At 42.8% G+C, this 15,514-nt stretch overlaps 1 protein-coding gene across 6 annotated transcripts; it reads left to right on the plus strand.

Annotated features, from left to right (window-relative positions):
- The first annotated feature begins 252 nt into the window (after positions 1 to 252).
- LOC135551404 (tropomyosin alpha-1 chain-like) lies at positions 253 to 14,933 on the plus strand. 6 transcript variants are annotated; one of them, XM_064982629.1, is made up of 10 exons: positions 253 to 552; positions 1,220 to 1,345; positions 3,453 to 3,586; positions 7,481 to 7,598; positions 8,982 to 9,052; positions 9,234 to 9,309; positions 9,517 to 9,579; positions 9,808 to 9,877; positions 11,805 to 11,911; positions 12,340 to 14,933. In XM_064982629.1, exons 1-9 carry the CDS (start codon positions 439 to 441, stop codon positions 11,885 to 11,887), a joined length of 855 nt encoding a protein of 284 aa, XP_064838701.1. In that variant the 5' UTR covers positions 253 to 438; the 3' UTR covers positions 11,888 to 11,911; positions 12,340 to 14,933. The 6 variants fall into 6 exon arrangements, with proteins under 6 accessions (XP_064838701.1, XP_064838707.1, XP_064838698.1 ...); XM_064982635.1 differs by having other exon boundaries at positions 11,805 to 11,883; XM_064982626.1 differs by having other exon boundaries at positions 11,805 to 11,883; positions 13,378 to 14,933.
- Positions 14,934 to 15,514: the final 581 nt, after the last annotated feature.

Genomic DNA, 15,514 nt, shown 5'->3' on the forward strand with positions numbered 1-15,514 from the left:
TTGTTGTCCACCTTCACTTCCTTGTGCATAAATTGACCCCCACTCCCCAAACGGACTTCCTTGGTTGTAGCCTACGTCTCAGCACAGTGTTTGAAAAAGGAACAGACGTCTTTGAGGGGGTGCCACTTTCTCGCCCATAACCCATATATAGTCTTATCAACGGTAAAATGTATTGGATCAGCGAATCGCCGAGGAGAGCCATAAAAAAGGCAGGACCCGCGGAAGAAAGAATCTGGCGTCGCTTCCACAAAAAGTATTTGGTATCCATGGGGATCCAGTAACTCCTCTGCCATAGTACATATTTGATAAACTATAGTCTGGTCGAGCTTGCACTCCAGCTTCACGTTCAGTGTGGTTCAGACGCGCGGAGCTTCTCAGCGTTTTACTCAAAGTTTGTTTTTTGTCAGTTGGTGAGACCACCCCAACAACACAGCAGTCATGGACGCCATCAAGAAGAAGATGCAGATGCTTAAACTCGACAAGGAGAATGCCCTGGATAGAGCTGAGGGAGCTGAGGGAGACAAGAAGGCAGCGGAGGACAAGAGCAAACAGGTTGGCATCCTTAGAGAAATCGGGTTCTGTCTTGTTTGGGCACGGAGTGCTTTGGAGAGTTCTCTCTCTCGATATGGATTAAATCAAGTCTCAGAGGATGAGTATGAGGATCAGTATTGATTGTTGTATTTAATCGTATTAGGAATATATTTGTTTTTGGGGCGTGACAATATTTTATTATTTGACTCCAGGAAGTTTTAAAAAATATTTATTGTTTGACCGATTCATTTATACTGCATCATGCAGGATTAAGCCTAGTATAAACTAATATTCTTTGATCAGCGTTATATATTTTTTTACCCTAAAACATGAATAGCGTAGTCTATTGCGCAGGGTAGCCTAGTGGTTAGAGCGTTGGACTGGTAACCGAAAGGTTGCAAAGTCGAATCCCGTCATTGAAAAAAGAATTTGTTCTTAACTGACTTGCCTAGTAAAATAAAGGTAAAAAAATAGATTGAAATATGCCACTCTAGTGTTGTGAGTGGGTTGAATAAATTACATGAAACTACTTGTCCAAAGAATATGATATGAAGCATTTATAAGTGTTTTCCTTTTTTCTATGACTCTTGGCTTTTGTTTTCTTCCCTTTTTGTCTGTTTCTGGCTGTGCGTCCACTCTGTTTGTGGCACACCCCAATTGACTGATGATATTATCCACCAACTATCAGCTTGAGGATGACCTGGTAGCGCTGCAGAAGAAGCTGAAGGGAACAGAGGATGAGTTGGACAAGTACTCTGGGTCTCTTAAGGATGCCCAGGAGAAACTTGAACTCGCTGAGAAGAAAGCCACAGACGTAAGTTTGAAGAGGCGCGGTGGCATAAACCTGTCCGAAGTGTTAAGAGTGGACCACGAACATTCTGCTAACATGGAACCTCAACATGTTTCATTCTAGACCTAGTCATCATACATATACATATAAATTATGATTATTTTATTGTTTCAGTTTGGAATAGCCTACATAATTGTTTATGGTTTATAGCTGCGTCTTCATTAGGCTCGACCTGCAATGCGCAATATTCCACGTGTTCACTGAAACCGAATAAGACTGAGTAGACCAACTGTAGGCCTAACAAATGTGCCATGTGTGCCACCCTCCTCGAAGATGCAAGCAGAAGGTTAAATTTAGCTGTGTTTTATATGGCCAAGTTACAGGTTTAGGCAGTGTACCCTGTGCTCCCCGCAACCTGTTGGGTTAAAATGGGGGCCCGTTTAGAATTTCAGTTAAAAGTTTGGTGGAAGTTTTTGAATATTTTAAATACCTTTTAATTTAGATTTGTAGGTGTCATACATTATATTCCAATCGTCAAATTAAAACGTTTACTTCTCCTTTTATTGAGAATGTTGTAGGGGACGCCAATAATTAAACGTTTGTTCTTATAGGAAACATGCATCTTATTGTGTCAGTTTAGAAAGAACACCTAATTATGATTTAAAAAAAACGTTAAACAAAAATGGTACCAAAAATATTTATACTTTAAGTAGCCTATAGGTCTATCATTATTATGAATTGGGATAATCATGTTACTTTTGTCCTTATGTAATCGATTTTTATTTTTATATACAATTAATATCTTCAAATACTCTGCTCTGAGCAGAGATCCCATTATAGGCTAATGGCCAATAAGTCATTATGACAATCACATTATCTCACTATAATACAATAAATAAAAACCTCTTTCACAAAATCTTTCTGGATATTTTGAGGCAATTCATGAAATGTGTTACTTCCGGTGTCATTTAGCGCAACTCCTAGCCTCCCCAGTAGCTGTTGGAAAAAAACAGAGTCGTGAGCAGATTTTGTCATCCCGGCATCTTTGCGCGTTTCTGTCCCGAGAACCGTTAGAAAAAGGCGTAGGCAATAGAAAATAGGCAGTAAACAAGCGAAATGGCCGGGCTAACTTCGTTGGAAGCTGTAAAAAGGAAAATTAAAGCATTACAAGAGCAGGCTGACGGTGCAGAAGAGTCGGCAGAGAGGCGGCAGAAGGAACTGGGTTTGGAGAGGGATGCGAGAGAATCCGTAAGCCCTGGCTAATCATTTAAGACAATTAGTCTGCAGCCTGCCTGACGACAGTATTAGTATAAATCTGATCAACACGCTTGGTAGAACGATAGACAGAATATAGATGATTTTACGGTACTAAAAACGTCAATATTTTGTCTGTCATGTGATGTGCTAAAAGGATGGAGAAATGGGACAGTGAGAATCGATTCAATGGTAAAACGTGCCAGGCTCCAAAATAAACACATTAGCTTAGGCTGCTGCAGTTTCAGCATGCTCTAGTCGATCATACACTATCATCCTACACCTCCTGTACATACATTTACATAATTGTTAGCTTATTATGTTTATATTGGTCACTGCCTTTCCAAACATACCAATTAGACCTATATAAATGTATATTTTATACAATCTTGTCTATAGAATGTTATATATGATGCTGGAGATTTACATGAAAGTACAGGGGCTCCGGAGTGGTGCTGCGGTCTAAGGCACTGCATCGCAGTGTTAGAGGGGTCACTACAGACCCTGGTTCCATTCCAGGCTGTATCACAACCGGATGTGATTGGGAGTCCCATAGGGCGGCGCACAATTGGCCCAGCATCGTCCGGGTTAGGGTTTTTGTTGGGGTAGGTTGTCATTGTAAATAAGAATTTGTTCTTAACTTACTTGCCTAGTTAAATAAATAAATACAATACAGTGTGGTCTGGGCCCTTATCCCTTTCTCACACATTAAACCTTAATCCCCTATAGTGTTAAGAATCCCCCCCACAGAGGTGTCCAAATATGACCCCCAACCTCCTCCATTACACATCTCTCCAGATACTGTATTATGCAAGAAAGTGTGACTGTCTGAATGTGCATCAGGTTGACATTGTGGTTTCCACATGTGCTCACTTAGGCCGAGGCTGATGTAGCTTCCCTGAACAGACGTATCCAACTGGTTGAGGAGGAGTTGGATCGTGCTCAGGAGCGTCTGGCCACAGCTCTGACCAAGCTGGAGGAGGCTGAGAAGGCTGCTGATGAGAGTGAGAGGTGAGCAGAGCAGAGACTCCAACTCTGTATCATACACTACACTCGTAGACAAAAAAGGTGCTATCTAGAACCAAAAATGGTTATTTCAGCTGTCACCATAAGAGAAGCCTGTGAAGAACCACTTTTGTTTACAGGTAGAACCCTTTTGGGTTCCATGTAGAACCCTTTCCACAGAGGCCTCTACATGGAACCTAAAGGGTTTTACCAGGAGTCAAAAAGGATTCTCCTGTGGGGACACCCTTTTGGAACCACTTCTTCTAGGAGTACAGACACAGTCATCATCAGACCCGTCAGTCTGTCTCAGACACAGCCATCATCAGACCCATCAGTCTGTCTCAGACACAGCCATCATCAGACCCGTCAGTCTGTCTCAGACACAGCCATCATCAGACCCATCAGTCTGTCTCAGACACAGCCATCATCAGACCCGTCAGTCTGTCTCAAACACAGCCATCATCAGACCCGTCAGTCTGTCTCAGACACAGCCATCATCAGACCCATCAGTCTGTCTGTCTCAGACACAGCCATCATCAGACCCGTCAGTCTGTCTCAGACACAGCCATCATCAGACCCATCAGTCTGTCTGTCTCAGACACAGCCATCATCAGACCCATCAGTCTGTCTCAGACACAGTCATCATCAGACCCATCAGTCTGTCTCAGACACAGTCATCATCAGACCCATCAGTCTGTCTCAGACACAGCCATCAACAGACCCATCAGTCTGTCTCAGACACAGTCATCATCAGACCCATCAGTCTGTCTCAGACACAGTCATCATCAGACCCATCAGTCTGTCTCAGACACAGCCATCAACAGACCCATCAGTCTGTCAGCCATCATCAGACCCATCAGTCTGTCTCAGACACAGCCATCATCAGACCCATCAGTCTGTCTCAGACACAGCCATCATCAGACCCATCAGTCTGTCTCAGACACAGCCATCATCAGACCCATCAGTCTGTCTCAAACACAGCCATCATCAGACCCGTCAGTCTGTCTCAGACACAGCCATCATCAGACCCATCAGTCTGCCTGTCTCAGACACAGCCATCATCAGACCCGTCAGTCTGTCTCAGACACAGCCATCATCAGACCCATCAGTCTGTCTCAGACACAGTCATCATCAGACCCATCAGTCTGTCATCAGACACAGCCATCATCAGACCCATCAGTCTGTCTGTCTCAGACCCATCACAGCCATCATCAGACCCATCAGTCTGTCTCAGACACAGCCATCAACAGACCCATCAGTCTGTCTCAGACACAGCCATCATCAGACCCATCAGTTCTGTCTCAGACACAGCCATCATCAGACCCATCAGTCTGTCTCAGACACAGCCATCATCAGACCCATCAGTCTGTCTCAGACACAGCCATCATCAGACCCATCAGTCTGTCTCAGACACAGCCATCATCAGACCCATCAGTCTGTCTCAGACACAGCCATCATCAGACCCATCAGTCTGTCTCAGACACAGCCATCAACAGACCCATCAGTCTGTCTCAGACACAGCCATCATCAGACCCATCAGTCTGTCTCAGACACAGCCATCATCAGACCCATCAGTCTGTCTCAGACACAGCCATCATCAGACCCGTCAGTCTGTCTCAGACACAGCCATCATCAGACCCGTCAGTCTGTCTCAAACACAGTCATCAACAGACCCATCAGTCTGTCTCAGACACAGCCATCATCAGACCCGTCAGTCTGTCTGTCTCAGACACAGCCATCATCAGACCCGTCAGTCTGTCTCAAACACAGCCATCATCAGACCCGTCAGTCTGTCTCAGACACAGCCATCATCAGACCCGTCAGTCTGTCTCAGACACAGCCATCATCAGACCCGTCAGTCTGTCTCAGACACAGCCATCATCAGACCCGTCAGTCTGTCTCAGACACAGCCATCATCAGACCCATCAGTCTGTCTCAAACACAGTCATCATCAGACCCATCAGTCTGTCTCAAACACAGCCATCATCAGACCCGTCAGTCTGTCTCAAACACAGTCATCAACAGACCCATCAGTCTGTCTCAGACACAGCCATCATCAGACCCGTCAGTCTGTCTCAAACACAGTCATCAACAGACCCATCAGTCTGTCTCAGACACAGTCATCATTAGACCCTTCAGTCTGTCTGTCTCAGACACAGCCATCATCAGACCCGTCAGTCTGTCTCAAACACAGCCATCATCAGACCCGTCAGTCTGTCTCAGACACAGCCATCAACAGACCCGTCAGTCTGTCTCAAACACAGCCATCATCAGACCCGTCAGTCTGTCTCAGACACAGCCATCAACAGACCCGTCAGTCTGTCTCAAACACAGCCATCATCAGACCCGTCAGTCTGTCTCAGACACAGTCATCAACAGACCCGTCAGTCTGTCTCAGACACAGCCATCATCAGACCCGTCAGTCTGTCTCAGACACAGCCATCATCAGACCCTGTCAGTCTGTCTCAGACACAGCCATCATCAGACCCGTCAGTCTGTCTCAGACACAGCCATCATCAGACCCGTCAGTCTGTCTCAGACACAGCCATCATCAGACCCTGTCTCAGTCTGTCTCAGACACAGCCATCATCAGACCCATCAGTCTGTCTCAGACACAGCCATCATCAGACCCATCAGTCTGTCTCAGACACAGCCATCATCAGACCCGTCAGTCTGTCTCAGACACAGCCATCATCAGACCCGTCAGTCTGTCTCAGACACAGCCATCATCAGACCCGTCAGTCTGTCTCAGACACAGCCATCATCAGACCCGTCAGTCTGTCTCAGACACAGCCATCATCAGACCCGTCAGTCTGTCTCAGACACAGCCATCATCAGACCCGTCAGTCTGTCTCAGACACAGCCATCATCAGACCAGACACAGCCATCATCAGTCTGTCTCAGACACAGCCATCATCAGACCCGTCAGTCTGTCTCAGACACAGCCATCATCAGACCCGTCAGTCTGTCTCAAACACAGCCATCATCAGACCCGTCAGTCTGTCTCAGACACAGCCATCATCAGACCCGTCAGTCTGTCTCAAACACAGCCATCATCAGACCCGTCAGTCTGTCTCAGACACAGCCATCATCAGTCTGTCTCAGACACAGCCATCATCATCAGTCTGTCTCAGACACAGCCATCATCAGACCCATCAGTCTGTCTCAGACACAGCCATCATCAGACCCATCAGTCTGTCAGCCATCTGTCTGTCAGACACAGCCATCATCAGACCCGTCAGTCTGTCTCAGACACAGTCATCATCAGACCCGTCAGTCTGTCTCAGACACAGCCATCATCAGACCCGTCAGTCTGTCTCAGACACAGTCATCAACACCGAACCCATATAGATGACATCAATCCACATGACCACAGTAATAATATTATCATTTCACTCTTAAAAGTGTTCAGTAAAGGATGCATTATAAAGGGATTGTATAATTTCAGCCAGTAGTTTTAGAAGAAGCCAAGCCAAGCCGAGCGAAAATTGTGCACAATTGTGTACAACAACATCCATTTCTTATGATATGTTACATCCTGCATTTTGTTTTTACAATATTCTGCATTTCATATGATACAGTATGTTATGAATTCCAATAAGTACAATATGTGACAAATGTGTAAGTGCTTAAGATCAAGTTCAATCTCTTTAACTAGCACACTTATTGAGAAGAGTTCATGTAAAATATGCATAAGCACACTGTACCAGATGTATTGTGTTACAATAGACAAGTGCCAAATGTAGTTATGTCCCCCACAGTGTGTGGACTGTTGGGCTGCAGATTAATGTCTTCCTGTTCCTTTTAGTTGATCAACATTTTATTTCTTTAAAAAACAAGACAACATGCAATGTCCTCCTATCCCTGACATATGTTCCCCCCGTTTATTCTGTCCTCCAGAGGCATGAAGGTGATTGAAAACAGAGCATCGAAGGATGAGGAGAAGATGGAGCTGCAGGAGATCCAGCTGAAGGAGGCCAAGCACATCGCTGAGGAGGCTGACAGGAAATACGAGGAGGTGAGTTTCCTAGCATTCCTTAGGCTGATACTTTAAGATATACAGTACCTTCGAAAGCATTCAGACCCCTTTACTTTTTCCTCATTTTGTTACGTTACAGCTTTATTCTAAAAATGGATTAAATAAAAATAAATCCTCATCAATCTACACACAATACCTCACAACGACAAAGCAAAAAGGGTTTTTATTTAAAATAAAATCAATTTATTAAAGATAAGAAAACAGAAATACCTTATGTACATAAGTATTCAGACCCTTTGCTATGAGACTCGAAATTGAGCTCAGGTGTATCCTGTTTCCATTGAGCATCCTTGAGATGTTTCTATAATTTGATTGGAATCCACCTGTGGTGAATTAAATTGATTGGACATGATTTAGAAAGGCACACACCTGTCTATATAAGGTCCCACAGTTGACAGTGCATGTCAGAGCAAAAATCAAGCCATGAGGTCGAAGGAATTGTCTGTAGAGCTCCGAGACAGGATTGTGTCGAGGCACAGATCTGGGGAAGGGTACAAAAAAAATTCTGCATTATTGACGGTCCCCAAGAACACTGTGACCTCCATCATTCTTAAATGGAAAAAGTTTAGAACCACCAAGACACTTCCGAGAGCTGGCCACCCGACAAAACTGAGCAATCGGGGGAGACGGGCCTTGGTCAGTGAGGTGACCAAGAACCTGATGGTCACTCCGACAGAGCTCTTGAGTTCCTCTGTGGAGATGGGATAACCTTCCAGAAGGACAACCATCTCTGCAGCACTCCACCAATCAGGTCTTTATGATAGAGTGGCCAGACGGAAGACCTCAGTAAAAGGCACATGACAGCCCACTTGGAGTTTGCCAAAAGGCACCTAAAGACTCAGACCATGAGAAACAAGATTCTCCGGTCTGATGAAACCAAGATTGAACTCTTTGGCCTGAATGCCAAGTGTCACATCTGGAGGTAACCTGGCACCATCCCTACGGTGAAGCATGGGGGTGGCAGCATCATGCTGTGGGGATGTTTGTCAGCGGGAGGGACTAGTCAGGATCGAGGGAAAGATGAACCGAACAAAGTACACAGAGATAATTGATGATAACCTGCTCCAGAGTGCTCAGGAACAAAGACTGGGGCGAAGGTTCACCTTCCAACAGGACAACGACCCTAAGCACACAGCCAAGACAACGCAGAAGTGGCTTCGGGACAAGTCTCAGAATGTCCTGGAAAAATTGAAGTGGTCTGAATACTTTCTGAAGCCACTGTACTTCTGAGGTTCTCGTGTGTGCGCTTGTGGGAAACAGACAACATATAGACCTGTACATGAAACTAAACATATAACATATTGATTGCTTGGTGCACCAATGTGGTATAGTGATGTGTTGTCCTATTATGGGTGAAAACAGGTCGCCCGTAAGCTGGTCATCATTGAGAGTGATCTGGAACGTACAGAGGAGCGTGCTGAGCTCTCTGAAGGGTAAACACTTTGGAACCAACCACAAAATACAGCACAATTTACTGCTTTGGAGACAACCTGCTGTTACTCTTATTGTGTGCTTATTGCCCTGTTATAACTCTTGTTTCTTTCCCCCGTCGGTCCTCCTATTGCATTTGTTCCTTCTCCTCCTCTGCTCCTTCAAACATACATAAAACACCAGCAAATGTGCTGAACTTGAGGAAGAGTTGAAGACAGTCACAAACAACCTGAAGTCTCTTGAGGCTCAGGCAGAGAAGGTAGGAGTCTGTTTAGACAAATGTATCTCTTCTCAGGTCGTTGCAGTCAGTTATATACCCATTAACTGCTCGTATAGCCATAGAGATAAAGGGAGGTAACTCTAGTGAGTAGGCCCACTCACTTCTGCCTGTTATCCCTTGAACCAGTTCATGTCGGTAGTGCTGTGATGATGATTCTCTGACCTGCGCTCCACTATGTCACTACAGTACTCACAGAAGGAGGACAAGTACGAGGAGGAGATCAAGGTTCTCACAGACAAGCTAAAGGAGGTGAGTTCCCTTTAGCATTAGCAAATTAGCTAATGTTTCCATTCACTTTACCATTAGCGAAAGTGGGACATTAGCGTTAGCATCTTAACCACTAGATCGTCTGTAAAGTGCGACCATAGAAAGGGTGGAGAAGACTAGACATTGTATTATATATCTATGTTGGAACATGTTTTGGTGTGGTGAGGATGGGAGACACTCATCACATCTTGTCTGCCTCTTGTGCCACAGGCTGAGACCCGTGCTGAGTTCGCTGAGAGGTCCGTGGCCAAGCTTGAGAAGACCATTGATGATCTGGAGGGTAGGGACCTTTCTTCTTTCATTTCATATATTGGGAAGCATTTTCTATGTGAACATCTGAGGTAAGTTGTATAGTAAAACCGGACATATACAGTGCCTTCAGAAAGTATTCACACCCTGTTGAATTTGTTACAGCCTGAATTTAAAATTGATTACATTTTGTCACTGGCTTACACACAATATCCCATAATATCAGAGGAATTATGTTTTTTAGAAATGTTCACAAATTAATAAAAAAATGAAACGTTGAAATGTCTTGAGTCAATAAGTATTCAACCCCTTTGTTAGGACAAGCCTAAATAAGTTCAGGAGTAAAAATTTGCATAATAAGTTGCATTGGCACACTGTGTGCAATAATAGTGTTTAAAATAATTTCTGAATGACTACCTCATTCATCTCTGTACTCCACACATAAAATTATCTGTAAGTTCCCCCAGTCGATCAGTGAATATCAAACACAGATTCAACCACAAAGACCAGGGAAGTTTTCCAATTTCACGCAAAGGGCACCTATTGGTAGATGGGTTAAAAAAAAAAACCACACGCATTGAATAACCCTTTGAGCATGGTGAAGTTATTAATTACACTTTGGATGGTGTATCAATATACCCAGTCACTACAAAGATACAGGCGTCCTTCCTAACTCAGTTGCCGGAAAGAAAGGAAACCGCTCAGGGATTTTACCATGAGGCCATTGGTGACATTAAAACAGTGAGTGTTTAATAGCTATGATGGGAGAAAACTGAGGATGAATCAACAACATTGTAGTTACTCCTCAATACTAACCTAAAGGACAGAGTGAAAAGAAGGAAGCCTGTACAGAATTAAAATATTCAAAAAATCCATCCTGTTTTCAATAAGGCATTAAAGTAAAACTGCAAACAATGTGACAAAGAAATTAACTCTATATCCTGAATACAAAGTGTTATGTTTGGGGCAAATACAACACATCACTGAGCACCACTCTTCATATTTTCAAGCGTGGTGGTGGCTGCATCATGTTATGGGTATGCTTGTCATCTGCAAGGACTAGGGAGATTTTTAGGATAAAAATAAACAAAATAGAGCTAAGCAAGGGCAAAATCCTAGAGGAAAACCTGGGAGACAAATTCACCTTTCAGCAGGAGAATAATCTGAAACAGAAGGCCAAATATACACTGGAGTTGCTTACCAAGATGACATTGAGTGGCCGAGTTACAGTTTTGGTTTGAAAATCTATGGCAAGACTTGAAAATGGCTGTCTAGCAATGATCAACAACCAACTTGTCAGAGCTTGAATAATTGTAAAAAGAGTAATGTGTGAAGTCTAACCTTTCATCACCTCCTCTGTGGTGTCATCAGATACTGCATCTACATTCTGCACAGTCAGTTCTGTGCTAGGCAGACTAGGCCAATGCCACGGCTGACATTATACAGACCCACAGTCAGTATTTGTTAGGCTAGTGCAGGCCAGGGAAAGAAATGTCTCATGCTGCTGTTGGTGTGACTGTGGCACTGTAGCTGTGGAATTACAAAGCATTCACAATGGAGCTCTATATAATTTGGTTGGAGACCATGTTGTCATTTCCTTCTGGAAAAGAAAGCAGCGACACACTATACCACTCTGATGTAATATGTATTAATTAGATACAAACATTTCAACACCAAGCTGCCTTCATCAGGGTTTCGGTTAGTCATTTCCTGATTGGTCTAAACAATCTAACAGGGCATTAGTGGCCTGTGCACATCCTATTGCTCCCTTATTTTTTTTTGGTTTGACATTCTATTTTATTTATTTGTTCTCTGACAATCCATTGTTTTTTCTTACCTTTTCCCCTCCTTTCTTTGCTCTGTCTATCATCTCTGTTGTTGTCCCCATCCTCCTTCATTATCACCCCATTGATGTCATCTCCTCCACCTCACCTCCTCCTCCACTCCACCCATAATAGATGAGTTGTATGCACAGAAGCTAAAGTACAAGGCCATCAGCGAGGAGCTGGACCACGCCCTCAACGACATGACCTCCATGTAATCTATAACCTGCTTGTGTTTGCTTGTGCGTTGTGCGTAGGTCTCACCCACTCACAATTTTTTCTACTGTATACTCCCTCTAGTGGCATATTGTTTTGTATGTTTCATTTGTTTGGATTTTTCCACTCACATTTTAGTTTCAGTGCCTACTAATCTGACTCACTTTACGCTTCTGCCATGCAACAGCAAATAGCTTTTGCCTTTTTAGTGGCTTTTTTGTTAGGCTGAGAAAACTATACAGAATCTAACATGCATTGTACAATCAGTTTTTACATGCTTTTAGAAACATCTAAATTGAACTTCCAGAATAGTGTACCTCTCAACCCTTTTTGAGTACCTGGCTCTGCTTTCTGTTCTGTGTGCTGTGGTTTCCATCCTGCATGTCATATCAGTCACGTGCCTTTCTACAATTTGTCCCCCCAACACACTTTGTTTTTCCTCATTCTTTTCCAGTTAAATAGTTTACATCATCTCACAACCATCACAGACGCCACCCGCTGGTTGAGAGGCCTCTCTCTACTACAACTATGTGGCAGTATCGCCCAACATCCTGTCCCCTATGTCTCCACGTCTCTTCTTTACCACAGCACCACCGCACATTGGGCCTCTGCTGCTGCTGCCATCCTATAGACCACCTTTTGTACAGAACCCTGACTCATTTTGCTTTCTGTCAAATAAACTTTACATCCATCCATGTCAGCCATCCTTACCCTTCAATTCTGTAGTTCTTAATTTCCTTCATTTCATTTCCTGTCTTTAAATGTTTCTCTGTTTTAATTTATTACTGAGCAGCTTTGAATAAAAGCAAAAGCTCCTCTTCACAAACGTATGTTTTTTGTTTTTGATTTGATTTTGGTTGGCACTATGTACTATGGTAGTAGTATTAACAAAACATGTGCTTACATTTGGACAAAAGCACATCCACCGAGCTTATTCTTTTTTTTAAAGTATACATGTGTTTATTGACAGGGATAGGCAAGACCTTAAGAGGGAGAGAGAGCTAAAAAAGATTGTGTAGAGGTGCGGTGGGACAGGGATTTGAACCCACTGAGGCAGTGGATTGTTTAAGTGCAGAGGGCTGCGGCCATGACCTCTCTACCAACCTCAGGCATGGTTTCAACTTCTTTAACCAGCCGAGTAATTGACATGGATTGATCAGAAACTGAAAATGTACCTGTTTCAGCATCCTCAGCATTCCCGACGGTCACACTTTGCTTCATGTTCAAAGCCAAAAGATAATAGTGACGTGTAACATTGGGGATATTCTGTAAACATATAATTCAGTCATTTCACAGTCACACCATCTCCACATTGAGGTGAGGGAGCCATTTCTTAGTTTGCATATAGATGTGATCATTTAGGCAGAGGGTAGAAAACAATGGTATTTGTTGTGTGTGCTGTTGTAGCATGACACAAGACTCTATCTTTCTGTACTAACACTCTTTGTTCTCTCTATTCTATTTTCTCTTAACCTGCTTTCTGACTGCAAAGACCCTCTGTACCAGCAGCTTGAGAAAAATCGTCTTCTTTCCAATGAACTGAGAGTGGTGTTAAATCAGGATTAAACTATTACTGGATGTGTTGTGAAAGTAGCACTGTGCTCAAATTGGATGGAAAAAATGAAAGGCCCTCTTCAATTGTGGCACAAAATTAAAATACCTTTGTCTTGTCATGTCATTGGCCGTAGACATTTGTCTGATGCTGTGATGGAAATATAGGCTAATGTGTGTCTCTGACACAAACCTAAGAGTCAGGCAAAGACAAAAAATATATACATTGGATAATATTTATCGGGAAGAAATAATTGGACTTGTAGTTAATGCGGAGCATCAGAGAAATTAAATGCATGTTCACATTGCAGGTGAAGAGGGCAGGTTTCACAGACTCACAGATGGATTTAAGCGCGGGCCTATTTTAGTTTAGTTAACCAACATCTGGAATTGTTATTTCATGAACAGCAATTCGATTTAGATAACATAAACTGGATCACTATCTCTGGGTCTGTGAAACTGACCCATAATGTATGATAAGGCTTGATATGTGTGTGCATTATAACAATATCTACTGACTGTGGTTGACTAAGGATATACACAGGGACCACCTTTTAATGTTTTAACTATAACAATCTTCATTCAATATTATTGGGTCCGTGAAACTCTTGGTTAAGTCATTTTCATTGTGGTCAAAAATTATAGTCTGCAGGCTTCATTTTTATGTTGCACACATAGTTTGTCACTATCAGGCTAATGATGAGATGAGAGAACTTTGGTATGTGTCAAATGTTGGATCAGACACCCATGGACCTCAATAACATGCAACAACATGGTCCATTATCACACAAGACTGCACCGCTCACCTGCTGTGACCTGGTCCAGCATTACACCATGATCACACCAACACTCACCTGCCGTTGCCATGGAGGGCTCCTCCGTGCCCTCTTTGTGGAGATCTCTGGGGCTTGACTGTTTTCTCAGCTCTCAGAGGGGCTGAGAAAACAAACACAATGGACTTCAACTGGATGTTAGCTAGACAGCAAAGCAGACATATGGCTGAGCAGTCACTTGACTCATATACCATTTATTTTTGGATGTTAAAGGGAGATTTAATTGACAAAATGTGCACGTGATTTATTCAAGCTATTATAATGGACAGGATTACTCTTGACCAATTAAGCCATAACCGAAGCCGAGGTTGAACATTTGTACTTTTTTATTCTGCTTTTGTAACTTGTTCTTTTAGTTATATATTGTCCATGTTTCTTTATGTACATGTTTCATATGTATGTGCTGGTGCCTCAGTGATATAAGGTACTTATATTTCAAAGAAAGTAAGCATGTGCAATATGTACACTGATACAATGTTTAGCGAGGCGGAAGGTGCAGTATGTTCATTTAATCCCAAATAGATCGACCGAGATCATTTCATGTCCAGTGTCACTGCCACGGGAATGTGTTTTGTTGTCAAATAGTATACATGTTTGATTTGATGGTGTCTCTTGTTCCTTTTATTATGTGAATGTAATATATAAATAAAAACCCACAATCACATTTATGGTGTCACTTTCAGAAAACATGTTGACATCTGTAATCTGTGCTATTATTTTACGGTGGTTACACTGTAGATAAGGGGTACAGTTAGAATCGTAGTCCAGTCTCCACTAAGTCAACTGTGATTTTGTTGAAATCTATTTGACTTGTAATTGCCCTTTAGAAAGATCTGGCTCATATTTTTTACAGGTGGAAGCAGATGTAGTGTGTGAAGACTACACTCTAGTGTTGGTGTGAAGCTACTGCACAATGATTAACTCACTCACACAGGCATCCCATGTCTGTTCTTTTTCCACTAATCAGTCTTTTGGCCGATTAGATACTCTTTTGCCCCAAAAAATCTGAAATAGGCTGCGTGTGTAAACAGTCTAATACTACTTTCAACTCATATAATCCTTATAATCAACCAAGGTAGTACCTCCTTGAATCGATCCATTTCATATAAAAATAGGATATTTCCAGGACCATGCATAGCCTACTATTTTTGTGTTATTTTGCAGTGACAAAGAAACTACAAAAACTTTCTTTGGAGTGATAAAATGATTTTTTTTATGAGGATAATTCTTGCTCAAATGCCAATG

Source organism: Oncorhynchus masou, chromosome 1 (genome assembly GCF_036934945.1).
Source record: "Oncorhynchus masou masou isolate Uvic2021 chromosome 1, UVic_Omas_1.1, whole genome shotgun sequence".
Lineage (NCBI taxonomy): Eukaryota > Metazoa > Chordata > Actinopteri > Salmoniformes > Salmonidae > Oncorhynchus > Oncorhynchus masou.

Coding starts and splice junctions, on each gene's coding strand:
- LOC135551404 (XM_064982626.1), top strand. CDS start 439: ATGGACGCCATCAAGAAGAAGATGCAGATGCTTAAACTCGACAAGGAG. Junction 7,599..8,981: donor CTGACAGGAAATACGAGGAG/GTGAGTTTCCTA, acceptor GGGTGAAAACAG/GTCGCCCGTAAGCTGGTCAT. Junction 9,053..9,233: donor CGTGCTGAGCTCTCTGAAGG/GTAAACACTTTG, acceptor ATAAAACACCAG/CAAATGTGCTGAACTTGAGG.